The sequence below is a fragment of the Stomoxys calcitrans genome, chromosome 3, assembly GCF_963082655.1.
Source record: "Stomoxys calcitrans chromosome 3, idStoCalc2.1, whole genome shotgun sequence".
NCBI classification, from domain to species: domain Eukaryota; kingdom Metazoa; phylum Arthropoda; class Insecta; order Diptera; family Muscidae; genus Stomoxys; species Stomoxys calcitrans.
Genome location: NC_081554.1, coordinates 120,447,575 through 120,468,377, shown reverse-complemented (window position 1 = coordinate 120,468,377; position 20,803 = coordinate 120,447,575). Strand labels below are relative to the sequence as shown.

Genomic DNA, 20,803 nt, shown 5'->3' with positions numbered 1-20,803 from the left:
GCCGACTTCGACAGCCGTATACGTTCAAAGGTATTTCAGGCCATGTCTGAGTTTGGTATCCCTGCAAAACTGATACAACTTTGGAGGATGACACTTGACACGCTCCTCAGTTAAAATAGGAAAGATTCTCTTCAAACCGTTCAATACCAAACTAGGTTTCAGATTTCTTTAATATCCTGCTGGAGAAGACTTTACGAGATGCAGGTGCAGATGAATAGGCATGGCACACTACTCACAAGAGAATATAATATCGACGACATCGATATTATGGGTCGGTCACCGATAGAAGCAATTGTACCGAAACCGAAACAAATGACAACAGTTTAGAAATAAAACGAAGGATAATACTGATTAACAGATGCTACTTTGGATTGAGCAAGCAGCAGAGGAGCAAATCCGCCTCTGGACACTAATAACACTATATGAGTTGATACCAAACGTGCTCATTACAGTAAAATAAGGTATTGATAGTAAAGCAACATAGTATGGTACAAAAATAATACCGGATGGTATGGATGAAACATAAAATGATTAGTACCGTTTGGTATTGGTTTTAATACCAATCTGTTATTGGTTTTAGCACCAGACCGTTATTGGATTTAGTACCAAACCGTTATTGATTATTCCGCCCCCTAATGAATAAAAAAAATCCATTGGAAATAAATTGAATCTAATTTTATTTTGATTATTTATGTTAATAATTACAGAAAGTAATGTTTCACCGTGACTAACCTCAATTTTTTGTATTCAGCAATTGATTCCATATCCATTTATTCATAGAAGTGGTTTTCATATGAATACACCAACACACCATCGTTTTTCACACAAGAGACTATCATGTTTTTGATGTAGAATGTCCTTAGAATTTGAACTATTTCCATTTCCGCCGCTTTTGAGTATTTGGGCAGGTTTTTACGCGCTCAAATTGTATTAAAACATTTTATTTACTTATTAAACAAATATTTTATAATGGCGTCAATATTTTAAGTACAAAGCTCATCAACACTTTGCCTCCTTTGTCTAGTATTGAATTGATACCAAATGGAATTAAAAATCTTTGCCAATGACTCAGACAAAATAGAACCAGGCTATATTGGCAAAGTATCGTCATTTTTCTATCAGTGTGGCCGTGCTGTTATATGGTTCCGAAGCATGGGCACTTGCGAAAGCAGATGAGTAAGAACTTGGAGTGTTTGAGAGAAAAATCCTTCGTTAAGTTTGGATAATATAGGCGTCGTATGAACCACGAGCTGTATGACGACGATAGCATAGTTAAACGCATCAAAAGGCCACGATTGCCTTGGCTAGGTCATGATGTCAGAATGGATGAAGAAGCCCCAGCGATGAAGTCTTTTGAAGGCGATCACGGTGGTATACACAAACCGGGACGACTAATTACCCGATGGAAAGACCATGTGACGTCAGACACCTAGAAACTTGTTGTCGAAAATTTTAGAAGGAACACAGAAGATCGAGGCTCTTGGAACGCTATTCTACGTTCGGCTAATGGTACAAAATGTTCTGCCATAACCAATATATGTATGTAAGTAAAAATATCACTTCCGCATCCAAGCTCCCAGTCCAATGGAAGTAGAATAGCTGGAGCTTCTCTTCTGATCGTTGTGTATTTTTTACCGCCGAGGGGTCAGTTTGAGGCCTGTGCTTTTTCAAAAATTTCCGAAGTTGATGGAGGCTTAAATCCATTTTTGAACGTAGCAAATACTCATCGAGAAATTCTTTGCAGAATTGAGTCCTCTTCGCAAACGTTGTAAGCGCTTTTTAAGACAAAGAAGTATTCCAAATTGATGTTTTTTATCAACGAGCCCATGCTTTTCTAGAACCTTAAATTAATAATTATTTTAAAGTATTCATTAAGACAACCGGGTTGTAATAGAGCAAAAAGCTTTCAAAAGACTTATATCATGCTTGTTCAATAGTCATAGTGATTAAAAAATTCTATGAGCATTTTAAAAATGTCAAATATATAATAATTAACCATTAAATTCAATAAACTACAATACAATAGTATAAACCATAGGTAGTTTTATTCTTGACTGTACTAACACACGTGTGTAATTGGTTACTAAGGAACTGCTATGAAAGGTCAATTAATGACAAGTATGAGTTAAATTTGCCTGTAATTAACGTTGAAAGTACAATAATCGAGAATAGAACGAGTTCTGTAAAATTTGATACAGGCGATCTAGAAGTTTGGAACTAGTAGCTAGAGCTAGTATATGCTATTGGATTTGAGAGATAATGGCTTCAGTGGAGGAAATGCTCAGTTATTGTTGATTCTACGAAAATTTTTGGCTAAAAATGACGGTTGAGTGAAGCAGTTTGGTTGACTAAATGTACTCATCGAAGTGTGCTAATAAACATAAACAACAAAAATGTTTGCATAAAAATAAGAAAATCGGCTTAAAAGCAGAATACAACAAGTAAAAGCGTGCTAAGTTAGGCCGGGCCGAATCTTGGGAACCCACCTCCATGGATTCCGCTAAAAATGTATACAAAATAAATTTAGTTGAAGGGCATACCAAGCTTGTGTTAAACCAGCAAAATTAAAGCTTCTAGGAACCGAACAAGGATGATAGGGATAACGGTTTATACGGGAGCTATATCAGGTCATAGAATGATTTGGACCGTATTTGGCACAGTTGTTGGAAGTCGTAACATAACACCGCGTGCAAATCGGACAAAAATTGTGGCTTATAGGAACTTAAGAAGTCAAATCGGAAGATCGGTTCTTTATCGCAGCTATATTCGGTTATACACCGATTTGGACATTACTTGGCACAGTTGTTGAAAGTCATAACAAAACACTACATTCCCAAATTCAGCCAAATCGGACAAAAAGTGCGGCTTGTAAGGGCTCAAGGAAATAATTTGGGAGATCGGTTTAAATCGGAGCTATTTCTAAATAGCTACATCAATATTAAGTATATGTAAAAAATTTCAAGCGGCTAGCTTTACGCGTTCGCCCGCTATCGGGATTTCGACCTAAGGACGGACGGACATGGCTAGAGGGAATCAGAACGTCGAATGGGGTCTTAAACGAATATATCGGTGTGTTACAAACGGAATGACTGGATTAGTATACCCCCACCCTATGGTGGTGGATATCAAAAGGGAATACAAATATTCCGTGCTTTCAGATGTTCACAATTTGACTTTAGTGCTATCACACCACATAAATGCAAAAATTTATCGTAAGATATGTCAAATTTAGTATATGTGAAAGTTGTACACGATGGTGATATGTAGGAAACATTTAATACGAAAAACGAATTTTTTAATAAATATGCAATTTTTTTCGATTTAAGCTAGCTCTTGTTAGCGTACATAAGGAAAGTAATGTGGACACAGACATATACATGCCGTGTGATAACCCCTTAATATGTATAAATACTTAAAAAATTTATATTTTTAAATATCAAAAATTTCATTTAAACATTAGGAAAGAGTATTTTTAATGTAAGCCTACTTCTCTATAAATTAAGAAACGTCCCATCAAATTTTCTTTTGAGTCAATATTACATACGAATCAAAAACCATTGACTCTTGCAGACAAGGACATAAACTTCTCGTTTTAGCTTTGAAGCCAAACAAATCGTTTTGATATAGTTTTGTTCTGTACAATTTGCAAACAGAATTCCTGGTGAGAATATCAAAAGGATTTACATTTCATCCGAATCATTTGAGAGATTTGGTAAAGTGCACCCAATGTTTTCCTTCCATCAAGGATCGCATTTGTCAATTTCATTGAACGATTTCTATTTAATATTTATAGAACGCAACTAAAAATCTAACCATATCGGGTAAGAATTGTACCATTGTACAAGTTCCCAAGAAGTCAAACGTGAGATCGGTTTATATGAGAGCTATATCAGATTAACGACCATTTTGGATCATAATTGTGTTGGATGTCTTAGTAGAAGTAAAAATGGGGTCCAAACATCGGGGGAGTCGTCCCATTCCGCAAAAAACCTCCAAACTGGTATATTGACCCATCATGACAATATGGGACTCAAGTGGAAGGTTTTTAGTAGTAAAGTACGAATCTGTAAGTAAATTTTGGCTCCGAGTGTATAGGCGGCTACCTCAACCCCAAAAAAGTCCTCAGCAGACTTATTGGCCGATTATAACATTTTGGTACTTCAATGAAAGTTGCGAAATCAAAGCCTATTGGCTTCAGCTGGACAAAGAAATACAAGAATGTTAAATGAAAAGTATATGTGAGAAGACTTAGGGTATGACATTCAATTTTTGTAGCAACGATCTGGTAGGTGGCCCTCTGTCCAAAACCACCCCAAATGGGTTAATTGACCGACCATGACAGTTTTTAGTAGACAGTTTTAGAGTACGAACCTAAAACCCAAGTTTGTGCTTATGGTGGGAAGAAGAGCAGCCAAAAATTCACATGTATGTTTGTAAGCGAAATTTTTCCCGCGTTGTGAAATTGAAACCGTAGTGGAACGGGCTGCAAACAGTTATGTGGAAACCATAAAAAGGCTCCTTGGTGAACTGCTGCACTGAAGTCTTACATGTCTTATTTTGCACTGAAGTCTTACATGTCTTATTTATTCACAAAGATCCTTGTGGGTATTTGCTGGATTTAAAAATAGGCTAAATAATGACATTGTGATTGGAATCAACAGCGAGCATCACTAATAGTAACATCAGCGCCATCTATTGGGGAATAGAAAATAGTGCTCAAAGTTGATCATATGCTATGTTTTGGCAAGTTGTCCGTCCTTCGAATAAATTAAATAACAGATATTATAGTTCAGTTATTTGCAGTTGTATTTTTTTAACCCTCCCACTCTAGGTCGAACTTTAAGAAGGGGCAAACATGCGATACATTTTGAAACAAAATCTATAAATAAAAGTATTGGGAAAAGAAAAAAACAAGTAAGAGCGTGCTAAGTTCGGTCGGGTCGAATCTTATATACCCTCCACCATGGATCGCATTTGTCGAGTTCTATGCGCTGTATTTTTTTTAGGCAAACATAGAATATTGAATGAGAATAAGGAGCTATAACAAGTTATAGTCCGATTCGGACCATAAATGAATGCTGAACATTGTACTAATAAAAGTATTTGTGCAAAATTTCGAGCGGCTAGCTTTACTCCTTCGAAAGTTAGCGTGCTTTCAACAGACAGACCGACGAACGGACATGGCTGGATCGACTTAAAATGACATGACGATCAAGATTACATATACTTTATGGGGTCTCAGACGCATATTTCGAGGTGTTTCAAACAGAATGACGAAATTAGTTTACCCCCATCCTATGGTGGAGGGTATACAAATCTATAAACAAAAGAGACCAAAGTGTTAAATTGCAAATTTTGCCCATGAAAATTCTACTAAGGAACAGGGGCAAACTTTTTACATATCAATGAGTGTAGTCCGATTCAAGTTTAAGCTCAATGAGAAGGGGCCTCGTTTTAATAGCCAAGTCCAAACGGAGTGCGGCAGTGCGACACATGGCATTTTTTACACGGCATAGTACCTCACAAATGTTGCCAGCATGAAGCGTTCAGCCTCATACGTACATATGCTCTACGTACATGCTAACCTCTGCGCTACCCACCATGGGAATTACTTATAATAAAGTTGACCGAGAAAATATATAGGCACCTAGTGAATGCAGAGAAGCGTAATTTCAGATATGATAAGAAAACTATATTTCCTGTAAAAAAAAATCGCAGCGCAGCGGGCCGGATTCAACTAGTTAGAATATATTTATTATATATACTAGGGGGAAATTCTAATCATATTTTAACGTAATAGCATAAAAATGCTAAGCTAAAATGCTAATTAAATAAATGAAATCCACAATTTTAATGTCAAAAAGGATAATTACAAAGTTCGAATCCTGGTTCTGACAACAAACAAGTAGAAAATTGCGAATCATCCCCTTGTAATGTACGAACCATTCGACGTTTGGTTTAGCTAACAGGCAACATTTTAAATATCGAAATAAATAATTATCACAATGGGCATATCAATACACACTTATTTATTGTTAAAAAAAAAATAATGGTTAATGAATAAAGTAACAAAAACAAACGATTTTCTGAAATTTTATAATTTGGAAATTGCATTCCTTCAGAATTGTCGAGACAGACATTTATTGAAGTAGATACTTAACATTTTTATTGTGCTTCATGTGTTTTGCAAATACAACATGGATTTTATAAATGTTCAATATATAATTGGGCGTTGCAATCACGCCTTCAAATTATTAACCTTATACGAAAGATTAGAGTACCTTTATGTCACACGTGATTTATATGGTACTATTTCACTTTTTTCCATGACTTTGACTGAATTTCAAAAATTTGTCCTGTCTGTCACATCTCATTTCAATCAAATGCTTATCAAGAACGTGATTGCAACCATCGCCAATGTATTAAAAATTACTCAATTGTTGTCAGTGCTGCGTTAGCAATAACAATAGGAAAAGATCATTAACCCCATATCAGCTTCCAATGTCGTAGAAACTGAATAGCATCCAACTAGAACGACAAACAGGACAACATGCATTATTCGTCGATTACTATATAAAATGATTTCGATGTCATACAACGACAAACGGTTGATATGTACATATATATGTATGCCTACGTCCACATTATTTCCTACTGAATTTCGAAACAATAGGAAACTTTAATGCTTGTAATAATTTAATCAAATAAAAATTTTTTATATTCTATTTTTAGAATTTGGACTCCTAATCTTGCACGATTAACGCCTTATAGAAACCTACATTTTCCTCCATGCTATCGGCAAGAGATCAGTTCTACAGCAATGCAGCTTCTCCTGCAGCTGCTGTTGGCCTTGGCATCGAAGTTGTGGGTGAAATGCAGCCGGTTTACCATTCAACAACTATGCCGCTGACGGCCACAAACGGATATGACAGCAGGCGCGAAAGTAAGACAACCCCAAATTCCACAAATGACTCACATGTACCTGCATTGAATGGCAAATCGTTGAGAGAAAAGGATATGGAGCGTTTTTCAAATTTGCCTTCACGTGAACCAGTAGACATGGAATTCAACAATTTGTCATTAACAGTGAATTTGGGCTTTAGAAAGGGTAAGTTTTCTGAACGACCACGCATTGCGAAATATGAAAACTTCATAAATATATTCAATATCGTAGGATCCGCTTCCGACGCTTGGGCGGACTTTTAATATTTCAAATTTATAGTCTACTTCCGGGGTTCAAATCCCGGCGTGAATATCAACAAGTAAAAGCGTGCTAAGTTCGGCCGGGCCGAATCTTATATACCCTCCACCATGGATCGCATTTGTCGAGTTCTTTTCCCGGCATCTCTTCTTAGGCAAAAAATGATATAAGAAAAGAGTTGCTCTGCTATTAAAACGATATCAAAATATGGTCCGGTTCGGACCACAATTAAATTATATGTTGGAGACCTGTGTAAAATTTCAGCCAATTCGTATAAGAATTGCGCCCTTTGGGGCTCACGAAGTAAAATAGAGAGAACGATTTATATGGGATCTGTATCGGGCTATAGACCGATTCAGACCATAATAAACACGTTTGTTGATGGTCATGAGAGGATTCATCGTACAAAATTTCAGGCATATCGGATAATAATTGCGACCTCTAGGGGTCAAGAAGTCAAGATCCCAGATCGGTTTATATGGCAGCTAAATCAGGTTATGAACCGATTTGAACCTTTTTTGACACAGTTGTTGAAAGTAAAAATAAAATACGTCATGCAAAAATTTCAGCCAAATCGGATAGGAATTGCGGCCTCTAGAAGCTCAAGAAGTCAAATCCCCAGATCTGTTTATATGACAGCTATATCAGATTATGGACCGATTTCAACCATACTTGGCACAGTTGTTGGATATCATAACGAAATACTTCGTGCAAAAATTCATTCAAATCGGATAAGAATTGTGCCCTCTAGAGGGTCAAGAAGTCAAGACCCAAGATCGGTTTATATGGTAGCTATATCAGGTTATGGACCGATTTGAACCATACCTGGCACAGTTGTTGGGTATCATAACAAAACACGTCGTGGGAAATTCCATTCCATTCAGATAAGAATTGCGCCCTCTAGAGGGTCAAGAAGTCAAGACCCAAGATCGGTTTATATGGCAGCTATATCGGGTTATGGACCGATTTGAACCCTACTTGGCACTGTTGTTGAATATAATAACAAAACACGTCGTGCAAAATTTCATTCCAATCGGATAAGAATTGCGCACTCTAGAGGCTCAAGAAGTCAAGACCCAAGATCGGTTTATATGGCAGCTATATCAGGTTATGCACCGATTTGAACCATACGTGGCACAGTTGTTGGATATCATAACAAAACACGTTGTGCAAAATTTCATTCTGATCGGACAAGAATTGCGCACGCTAGAGGCTCAAGAAGTCAAGTCCCAAGATCGGTTTATATGGCAGCTATATCAAAACATGGACCGATATGGCCCATTTACAATACCAACCGACCTACACTAATAAGAAGTATTTGTGCAAAATTTCAAGCGGCTAGCTTTACTCCTTCGAAAGTTAGCGTGCTTTCGACAGACAGACGGACGGACGGACGGACATGGCTAGATCAACATAAAATGTCACGACGATCAAGAATATATATACTTTATGGGGTCTCAGACGAATATTTCGAGTAGTTACAAACAGAATGACGAAATTAGTATACCCCCCATCTTATGGTGGAGGGTATAAAAACAGCGGTAAGGTATCCAGCCCCGTTGAAACTTCGAACTCGGCATAAAAAAGAGGCCCCCCTATCATTCAGCTAAAACTTGCACTATTGGATATGAGAGAAGTATCCCCCTCCACCTGTTCCTTCAGAGAAAAATTAATATTTGTGTAATCTACTAAATTAAAATTTTGGCAATTCTGTAAACAAACATTATTGAGTTATAATAATTACGAGCGATATGAGATTAATGAACAATAATAACAAGTAAAAAAGGGTTAAGTTTGGCCGTACCGAGACATATAAAGGGTGATTTTTTTGAGGTTAGGATTTTCATGCATTAGTATTTGACAGATCACGTGGGATTTCAGACATGGTGTCAAAGAGAAAGATGCTCAGTATGCTTTGACATTTCATCATGAATAGACTTACTAACGAGCAACGCTTGCAAATCATTGAATTTTATTACCAAAATCAGTGTTCGGTTCGAAATGTGTTCATTCACCGTAACGTTGCGTCCAACAGCATCTTTGAAAAAATACGGTCCAATGATTCCACCAGCGTACAAACCACACCAAACAGTGCATTTTTCGGGATGCATGGGCAGTTCTTGAACGGCTTCTGGTTGCTCTTCACTCCAAATGCGGTAATTTTGCTTATGTACGTAGCCATTCAACCAGAAATGAGCCTCATCGCTGAACAAAATTTGTCAAAATTTGAACACATTTCGAACCGAACACTGATTTTGGTAATAAAATTCAATGATTTGCAAGCGTTGCTCGTTAGTAAGTCTATTCATGATGAAATGTCAAAGCATACTGAGCATCTTTCTCTTTGACACCATGTCTGAAATCCCACGTGATCTGTCAAATACTAATGCATGAAAATCCTAACCTCAAAAAAATCACCCTTTATATACCCCACCATGGATCGCATTTATTTTGAGTTAAGAAAAATCTTAAAGATATTAGTTTGTCTGTTATATGATGGCGTCAAACGAATATTTGACAAAAAGGGTGAATACATCATAAAACCCTGATCCCTATTCTGTAATTAAGGATTTTTATGGCACTGCAAATAGCTGTTAAGAAACAATTACAAATTTGTTCGGTATTTATGGTACTATATTATGGCCCATATTGATGTAGAATCTGTGCGTGTTTTTCATCTATTACAACTAGCCATGTATTTAAAAACGGTAGTAGTTTTTTAGGTTTGTAATTGTATTACAAATATGCTCAAAGTTAGTCTCTGTCCAAATAAATTGGTTTAAAATTAAAGAAAAAGTTAACCCATTAATATCAACCCATCGATTCTATTGTCCAATTTTGATGAAATTTCATATATTTGCTATTTAAGGCATTTATAGTGACGTAGTATCATTTTAATTTTGTTGATAATTTTTGTTTAAATTAATTGAAAAAAAAACGGAAAAAATATTTAAATTTTTTTAGCTACAAAGTTTTTACTGCAAAATATTGGCATTATGTTACCATTTATCGAATTTTAGTACTCATGACATAAAATCGTACCACAACAGTGGATTAAGCGCCATAGTTTTTTTTTTTTTTTTTTTTTTTGAAGACAGCTTCAAATGGTACTAAACACTGAAATGGTTGACAGAAATTTCACTTACCAAAATTTTCAAAACATTTTTTGTTGAATTTTTAAAATTATGTAGAATTACTGGTTTTTGACGATCCAATTTTTCCACAGAATATGACATTATATGGTAACAAAACATGTTGTTAGTTGTTTTTATTGAATAAGAATAAAAACATTTTATTCTTCACTTAGAAACTCTAAATGTATAAAATGTTGTTAGGTAGATTTAAGTGGCAGTCTGCCATCAGACTCAATTAGACGTTTTTGTCCATTGTAATACCACACGATCAGAAGAAGGAATAAGACAATCTAAATAAGACAAGTTCTCAAAGAAATTAGAACCTAAAGCGGAACTCCTTTTGACTGCTGGGAGATCACCTGGAATGTGTAAGGTAGTTCCCAGTGTCGCAAGTTCGTCCTGGAATATCTCCGTGGCCCGGCACCTAGAACAGGTGAATATTGAACTGTTCATCCATCTCGTTGAGAGATCTGTGAGAGTCGAGGGCGGTTTTTGAATTCAGAAATACCGGCTGTCTGAGAAGATCATAACGATAACTGGCATGAGCCATTTCACCACTTCTTTATCTCGCTTGATACACATTGCAGTGGTCGGTTATCCTTATCGATATGACCAGTCCTAGCTCTTCAGAGTACACCCCAAAGCCTACCCGGTCGTCTAGTTTAGAACCATCAGTATAGAAGTCTATGTAACTTCTATTTCCATGGATATTGTAGTTCCAATGCTTTCTATGAGGAATAGTGCGTACAGTACCTTTTATTACAAAGGGGCTCAGAAAAAATATGAAATCCACACTGCCTGGAACATCGAGCATTGTATCAAGGATAAAACAATGTCCGTAGGTGCCGCATGACCAAAGGGAAAGTTCCCTTAGCCTCACAGCAGTGGTTGCAGCAATTTGTCTAGCCACAATGTCCAGAGGTATTACGTGTGGCATTAAATTCAGTGCATCAGATGGTGTCGTGAAGCACAAATAAGCTAGCCGTTGGTTTCGACTTAGTATTAAACAGTTGGGCGCCATCCAACAGACCACAACACAATATAGCATTTGGGGTTTAAGCCCCAAAGAGTTCCCTTTTTTGCCCTTTCCAAAATGTTGTATTTCAATTTCCGTCCAGCAGAACACCCAGGTATTTTGCGCTTTCAGTAAATGGCACCTGACCCATCTTTTTAGATCCGCAGATCCCTGTCTGCCGTAATGCATGGTTTAGTAACTAAGTTATTAATAAACTTTCTCACGGTAGTGTTGATGCCTAAAAACTCCAGCTCCTTTAATATTGACATCGGCTTTACATTATTGAAAGCAACTTCAATATCAAGAATTGCTACCATTGTATATTCCTTGACAGCGAGAAAACCCTCTATGTAGGCGATTAGGTCGAGAAGAGCTGTTTCAGTGAACTTGCTCTTATTACATGAATTCCGTTGCCGGGACAGGTGATTTTCAGGAATCTTTACCCTAAGATATGTTTATATCAACCTCTCTAGAGTCTTTAGCATAAAGTATGACAGACTAGTAGGACGAAAATCTTGGTAAGGTTTACTATTTTTGAAAATTACCTTGTGTCCTTCCATTCCACAGATATATACGACTTCCTGGTACAAGCAGAGAATATTTCCCTAAGCCAAGGAACCAGTCTGTTGGACTCAGCTTGCATTTCAACCGGTATTACATTATCAGAGCCTGGGGCCTTAAAGGAGTCGAAATTTTGTATCGCCCAAAAGATTTTCGACTCAGACACAATTTTCTCAATTACCTCCGATGAATGCATACCATTGATAACCTCTACTTCTAGTATTTCTTCACTAGACATTGTCCATTCATTCTCCGACTTCTGTATATATCCTAGCCTAGAGCGAGTCGTTCGGGGCCTTCGTGATCCGCTTGAGCGTTATGTGTATATCCTCCGCAGTTTCCACTTCCTTTTTTACTCTAGAAGGGATAGTCTAGCATAATGTGTGCCGAAATTTATCTCAATCCGCCATTCTTCTGGTTAGCCGAGGGACCACTTCTGCAGCATCCTCTTCAATACTGAAACTAATACAACGATGAAAAAAAATTTCAGTGCTTAGCGACGGAAGAAGAAAAACATTTCGACTATTATTTGCAAGAATAAAGGATCTGTATCTTACATTCCCTGTGACCTTGAGTAGTTTAAATCCAGGACTACTTAATCTACGAACCATTCTTCCACATGGTTCCCGGATAAGAAACACGTCAAATCCTCCTGCCATCAGAAGGTTTAGTGCCACCGAAACGGCCTTACAATGGTGGAGATTTACCTGCTGAAACCGGACCTTAGCCAGGATTCAGAATTTCCACAACTGTTGCGTTAGCCTCGTCTTCTGAGTCCGCCAGGATTTCATCCCCACAAGATTCGTTCGATGTTATCATGATGAGCATCCTTACGCATCCAGGGGCAGTTGAGAACCACTCTTCCTCAGGACAGTGAACACTTGCGGTGTGGACGATTCCTCCTTAGATGCTTCACTAGCTGCTGTTGTCGATGAACCTTTGGAGTTCAGTCCTTCTCCCCTGACGTGCGAATAACACACCCCCACACAGTACTTGTCGGGGCGCGTTTCGACACCTTCCCCTCCTGTTTCAATCGTGGCAGAGGAATTTTCAGTCTTCTCCAATCCGCCAGGCTTTAGAGAAGTGGTCGATAGTTTATCAGACAAGTGTTGATGAATAATTACTGAGTCGCCTCCTGATTCCCCAACCACACCGATTTTATACACCTTCAGTCTCAACTTGTTTAATCCGTGGAATACAACTCCTTCATACTTGTTGAGGTCTGCGAGACATCCGGAGTTTAGTACGAATACTGGATGTCTCCGATCGCCGTCAGCCGCATCCAATCTACCGATCTTCCAGTTGGTGGTTGAAAGATTGGGATTACAGATGATAGTCCATTGACTATTCCACTCCAATTGGTCCTACGTATGCATCCCTTCTCTCTTGTCGACAACTATCATCAACAATCTGTCCTTAATCGTTCGTTCTTGTTGTTTAAAATTACGAAACAATAAAAAAGGAAAGGACAGGATGTGCTTTTGGTTTGTCGTTCCAGTTTAAGATCTCGTCTACTCTTCCAAATACAAAAAATAAAAATTTATAGAGTGAAGTGCTTATGCTATATATAGGTAACAAAAAATAGATTTTAACAATATTCAATTTTTACTGTAGGAAATGTTCGCTGGCAAAAGTCCGTGCTTTTGTTTTGTTCTTCACTGTATATATACCTTTGGTTGTGGAAATTAAAATATTATTGCTTTGATATTTTTAGTGGCTCTAGGCAAGGCTTTCCGACTGTCGAAGTTACCATAGCCTCCTAGTAAATTTCGCAATGTAGTTTTTTGGGGACTAGCTCCCATTTAAGCCAATGAGGGGCTTAAGTATTGCCTTACACTTTGAAGTTCGGTCTTGAAAAGCAAGTTATTTGATTTAGCTCTTTGACTTCTTAAGTTCCCAGTAAAATGTCGCACACGCAAAAGATAAAAAAATCATTAGCAATAAACGAAATTTTATAAATACGTTGGGACTTTGTTTACGACAAATTGCTAGAACTTTATGATTAATTCATGCAAGAATTTGTGCCGATTACAAATTTTTTTTTGCTCAGATGTTCAAATGAAGGGCAAAATGTCATATATTTCAAATTTTGTAGGATCGTTTAAAAAAATTTCACTTTATCCCAATGTTACTCGTCTCTAGGCTTAAAAAATGCCTTGCCAAATTTAATGATTGAATGACAATTGCAATCTGTACTTTTCATACAAATTATCATGGACAAACTGACACCGACCGTTACCAATATTGCTAATCAAGAAAATTATTTCCTACCAAAATTTAAGAAAAATCCTATCAAACGCGACCAAAACCTACCAAATGTTATACAAGCCAAAAATGTGGCAAACGTTTTTATACCATTTGGAACACATTCAATCACACATTTTCAATGCTACATAGTACTAGATCGGCGATATTCACATAGGATCTAGACATGTCCGTCGTTCTTTTTGTCGAAATCACTCTATAGCCTTATATTCAAAGGCGGCCTATATTTTGATAAAGCACCCTTTCCACCAATCTCCCGGTAAGAAATCTTGAGTTTATAAAGTCGTAGTTTTGTACCGATTTCAATGAACAACCACAACGAGTTTGGATAAAGCGATCTCCCGATATAAATGCTTGGGCCCAAAAATTCGCTTTACTTCCCACATTCGCTGTTACAGTGAGTTGCATGGACACCTCAACATCTGAGTATGGACTAGATCTGACCATATTTGTATGTAGCTGCCACATAGCCCTGCTTTCCGATTGGAGGCATTCAACGCACAAAGTCGCATTTCCTACCCAGTGACACCCCTTGTAACAGTATTTGGCCCCCATCCACGGTTTTGTTCTGCACTCTTAACTATTACACAGGAACGAATTTCGAGTTATCATCGATAATTTTTTCAGTAATTAACTTGGAATTTATATCATGAAAAATCTAGCACAAATTGAGGTCAGCCTACCAACCACCAAGAAAATAAAAACCTACCAATTTTGGTAGGAACCTACCAATTTTGGTAGGAACCTACCAAAAACGGCAACACTGACTATAACTCAAACAAGTAAAAGCGTGCTAAGTTCGGCCGGGCCGAATCTTATATACCCTCCACCATAGATCGCATTTGTCGAGTTCTTTTCCCGGCATCTTTTCTTAGGCAAAACAAAATATAAGAAAAGATTGGCTCTGCTATTAGAGCGATATCAAGATATGGTCCGGTTTGGACCACAATTAAATTATATGTTGGAAACCTGTGTAAAATGTCAGCCAATTCGAACTCTCTGCCAAACGAAACAGATACAAGAGATAAACAAAGCTGGCGATTCATCTTTTTTAATAACATAGCATCTTTTTTTTTGTAAAAAAAAATTGTCTTAAAAGAAGTTTTGAATTTTCGCGTAATAGAGCAATGCTTAACAACTGAAAAAGTTCCTAAAGGTTTTACCATAAACGAAGTGTCGTTTATATCGAGAAGTTGCAAATTAACGGCTAGAGTTTCATTTTGGCGGGAAATGTTACACAGTTGCTATAAAAATAGTACTCCTCTAATAAAATGGATTTTTTGTCGGAAAAATATTCCAAACGTCTTATTTTTTGCGTGTACGATTGGGGTAAGATATATCCTAACCACAGCCTAGATTTTACATCTCAAAACCCGTTATGGGAGTTCCCTAAAACTCTGACTTTACTTGAACTACGTTTACATTTGAACACTCTATACACTAAATCAGTCATCCACTATAGCAACATTTTATTCATGTTAAAATGATATGCGACATGTGTATCGATGCGTTATAACAATGTTATGAATTTATATCTTATCTTCTTAAAATTTACTGACATACACACTGTCATTCATGGTCACCTGAAATTTTGTTAGCATTGAGTGAAACCAGCCAATAATAAATATTTTTTACTAATCTTAGTTTAAATTGTGCTTCATAAATTGATAGCTGATAAGAAAAACAAACAAGTGGTAATTTATCAGGCAAAGTTAAACAAATTAAATTATACTTAATTAGAGGTCGAAGTCTCTTTTATTAGATCGAGGGATTCCGCTTCTCTTTATATTCATACAACAAAGTTCATTTAAATGAAAATGTTGTTAAATTGTGGAAAAAACACAATTTAATACTAAAAGATAAGGACATAAGTTGAACAAAAGCAAATGTCAATATCGGCCAAAATTTGTCAAAAGTCAAATTTCGTGAGGAACCACATTACTGCATAATTACTCAAATTCAGAAGAACATATATATTGGAGTTATATGCAAATTTGAGCCGATTTCATTCACACACAAACTAAAATGGACAGAAAGCCGGACTCACAGACGGAAGAATATAGCTAAATGTAATTAGAAACGAACCGTATACTTGCAAGTAGGTCTGTCTCTCTTCAATCGAATGTGCTAAGTTATAACAAGTAAAAGCGTGCTAAGTTCGGCCGGGCCGAATCTTATATACCCTCCACCATGGATCGCATTTGTCGAGTTCTTTTCCCGGCATCTCTTCTTAGGCAAAAAAAAGGATATAAGAAAAGATTTCTCTCTCTGCCATTAGAGCGATATCAAGATAAAGTCCCGTTTGGACCACAATTAAATTATATTTTGGAGACCTGTGAAAAATGTCTGCCAATTCCAATAAGAATTGCGCCCTTTGTGTTCTCAAAAAGTAAAATAGAGAGATCGATTTATATGGGAGCTGTATCGGGCTATAGACCGATTTAGACCATAATAAACACGTATGTTAATGGTCATGAGAGAATCCGTCGTACAAAATTTCAGGCAAATCGGATAATAATTGCGACCTCTAGAGGCTCAAGAAGTCAAGATCCCAGATCGGTTTATATGGCAGCTATATCAGGTTGTGAACCGACTTGTACCTTATTTGACATAGTTGTTGAAAGTAACAATAAAAAACGTCTTGCAAAATTTCAGCCAAATCGGATAGGAATTGCGCCCTCTAGAAGCTCAAGAAGTCAAGTCCCCAGATCTGTTTGTATGACAGCTATATCAGGTTATGAACCGATTTGAACCATACTTGGCACAGTTGTTGGATATCATAACAAAATACTACGTGCCAAAATTAATTCAAATTGGATAAGAATTGCGCCCTCCAGAGGCTCAAGAAGTCAAGACCCAAGATCGGTTTATATGGTAGCTATATCCGGTTATGAACCGATTTGAACCATATTTGGCACAGTTGTTGGATATCGCAACAAAACACGTCGTCCAAAATTTCATTCCAATCGGATAAGAATTGCGCACTCTAGAGGCTCAAGAAGTCAAGACCCCAGATCGGTTTACATGGCAGCTATATCAGATTAAGGACCGATTTGAACCATACGTGGCACAGTTGTTGGATATCATAACAAAACACGTCGTGCAAAATTTTATTACAATCGGATAAGAATTGCGCACTCTAGAGGCTCAAGAAGTCAAGACCCATGATCGGTTTATATGGCGGCTATATCAAAACATGGACCGATATGGCCCATTTATAATACCAACCGACCTACACTAATAAGAAGTATTTGTGCAAAATTTCAAGCGGCTAGCTTTACTCCTTCGGAAGTTAGCGTGCTTTCGACAGACAGACAGACAGACGGACGGACATGGCTAGATCGACATAAAATTTCACGACGATCAAGAATATATATACTTTATGGGGTCTCAGACGAATATTTCGAGTAGTTACAATACGAATGACGAAATTAGTATACCCCCCATCCTATGGTGGAGGGTATAAAAAACAACCATTAACAAGGTATTGCCAAATTGCAAATTATCCCGCGACCACGGCGTGCCGCCTGGCGACATCTCCATGGGGAGAAGTTCCTCACCAATGGATAATTAGGAGGGGATAACAACCGCAGAAAATTATTGCAAAGTTCTCGCCAGTATTCGAGTCCAGTCGTTCAGCGGCATAGAAGTACATGCTGAACTCTGCGGCACGGTAGCTCCGACCATTATTAATTTAAAAAACAAGAAGTCAAGATCCCAGATCGGTTTATATGGCAGCTATATCAGGTTATCGACCGATTTGAACCATATTTGGCACAGCGGTTGGAAGTAATAATAAAACAACTCATGCAAAATTTCAGCCACATCGGAAAGGAATTGCGCCCTCTAGTGGGAAGCTATATCAGGTTATGGACCGATTTGAACAATACTTGGCACAGTTATTGGAAGTCATAACGAAACACGTAATGCTAAAAATAGCAAAAATGTTTGCTGAAAAAGCATAAAGTCTGCTGAAAATGGAAAAGCAGTAATTTGTTGCAAACATTTTCTGCTGTTTTTCAATTTTGAAAAGTTAAAAAAAAGTTCAAACATGTTATAAATATTAAAAAATATATATATATTCCAACTTATTTTACTATTTTACAAGCATATAACTAACCACTTTTTCAAATTTTCTACAATTTGCTAATTTTCGAACGAATTTAATTAACATCGGACAAAATAACACCTTTTTATACCCACCACCGAAGGATGGGGGTATATTCATTTTGTCATTGCGTTTGCAACACATCGAAATATCCATTTCCGACCCTATAAAGTATATATATTCTTGATCAGCGTAAAAATCTAAAACGATCTAGACATGTCCGTCCGTCTGTCTGTTGAAATCTCGCTACAGTCTTCAAAAATAGAGATATTGAGCTGAAATTTTGCACAGATTCTTTTTTTGTCCATAAGCAAGTTAAGTTCGAAAATGGGCTATATCGGACTATATCTTGATATCGCCCCCATATAGACCGATCCGCCGATTTAGGGTCTTAGGCCAATTAAAGCCACATTTATTATCCGATTTTGCTGAAATTTTGGACAGTGAGTTGTGTTAGGCCCTTCGACATCTTTCGTCAATTTTGCCCAGATCGGTTCAGATTTGGATATAGCTGCCATATAGACCGATGCTCCGATTTAGGGTCATAGGCCCATAAAAGCCGCATTAACTATCCGATTTTCCTGAAATTTGGGACAGTAAGTTGTCTTAGGCCCCTCGATATCTTTCTTCAATTTGGCCCTGATCGGTTCAGCTTAGGATGTAGCTGCCATATAGACCGATCCCCCGATTTAGGGTTTGAGGCCCATAAAAACTACATTTATTATTTGATTTTGCTGAAATTTGGGACAGTGAGTTGTGTTAGGCTCTTCGACATCCTTCGTCAATTTTGCCTAGATCGGTCTAGATTTGGATATAGTTGCCATATAGACCGATCCCCCGATTTAGGGTCTGAGGACCATAAAAGCCACATTCATCATCTGATTTTGCTGGAATTTGGGGAAGTCAATTGTCTTAGGGCCTTCGATATATTTCCTCAATTTGGCCGTGATCGGTTCAGATTTGGATATAGCTGCCATTTAGGCCAATCTCTCGACTTAAGGTTTTGGACCCATAAAAGGCGCATTTATTGTCCGATGTCGCCGAAATTTGGGCCGTTGAGTTAGGTTAAGTCCCTTGACATACTTCTGCAATATGGCACAGATTGGTACAGATTTGGATATAGCTGCCATATAGACCGATCCTCCGATTTAGAGTCATAGGCCCATAAAAGCCGCATTAACTATCCGATTTTCCTGAAATTTGGGACAGTAAGTTGTCTTAGGCCCCTCGATATCTTTCTTCAATTTGGCCCTGATCGGTTCAGCTTTGGATGTAGCTGCCGTATGGACCAATCTCTCGATTTAAGATTTTTGACCCATAAAACATGCATTTATTGTCCGATGTTGATGAAATTTGGGACAGAGAGTTAAATTAAGCTCATCCACACATATCTGCAATTTGGTCTAGATCGATCCAGATTTGGATATAGCAGCCATGTTGACCTATATCTCGATTTAAAGTCTTGGCCCCATAATAGGCGCATTTATAAACCGATTTCACTGAAATTTGACACAGTGACTTATATTAGCCATCTCGACATCCGTACCGTATATGGTTTAGATCGGTTTATTTTTAGATATAGCTTCTAAAAAGGTCAATATTCTGTTATACACAATGAATCAATGACATATTTCGATGTAGCTACTATGGGGCATAAGGTATGCATTTAGCACCGGAAAGGTGGTTTATGTATATACCCGAGGTGGTGGGTATCTAAAGTTAAAGAACTTAACGCCTTTTTACTTGTTAATATATGCTTTAAAAATAAAATAACTTCCAAAATTGCCAATTTTTTTTACTAATATATAGCAAATACCTCAATTGTTATTTCGAAGTTCAAACATTTCGAATGGATTTATTGAAAAGTTCAAAACATTTAATTTAATTGACTTGAAAAAAAAAATCTTCCAAAAATTTTTCTTTTTTGTGTGCAGAAAATGTAATCTTCCTTACACGAACTGTTTGCAAAGAATTAAAGATAGATTCCACACTTTGGGCTTAAACACAATAGATGCTTTCATTCGAGGCTTTTTACGCTTTTATACATACATGATATTGAAATATTAAGAAGTCAAATCAAGGCATCCAATTGACTGTGCTCACTTTATGCATCATCTACATAGAGGGTGATGTTTAATGAGTTAAGTTTTAAGGGGTGGCATTAATGGTTAATAATTGTGCCCAGACGTCATCTGTGAAAATGAAAAATATTCAGCATACTCTGCCATTTCAACGTGGACAAACTCATAAATAAACAACGACTGCAAATCACCAAAATTTTTTGTGAAAATTCGTGCTCTGTGGCCACAGCTTAATGGATATCCACTATTTAATCGGAAAAATTTGTTCAGCGATGATAGTCATTTCTGGATAAATGGATACATCTGGCGTGAAAAACAATCACATACCATACAAGAGTTACCGATGCATCCCGAAAAACCGACAGTATGGTGTGGTTCTTAGGTTTATTATTCTTTAGTGATGACCGCGGAAGAACGTTACCGTCACTAGCATTGATA

The 20,803-nt window shown here is 37.3% G+C and overlaps 1 protein-coding gene across 2 annotated transcripts in view; it reads left to right on the top strand.

The window, feature by feature from the left end:
• LOC106086902 (ATP-binding cassette sub-family G member 4) overlaps positions 1-20,803 on the top strand; it is a 96,414-nt gene that overhangs the window by 48,924 nt on the left and 26,687 nt on the right. For both annotated transcript variants that reach the window (XM_059366124.1, XM_059366125.1), the window contains exon 2: positions 6,733-7,108. In XM_059366124.1, coding sequence (XP_059222107.1) covers positions 6,790-7,108 — 319 coding nt within the window. In that variant the 5' untranslated portion in view covers positions 6,733-6,789. The remainder of the gene's footprint in view (positions 1-6,732; positions 7,109-20,803) is intronic.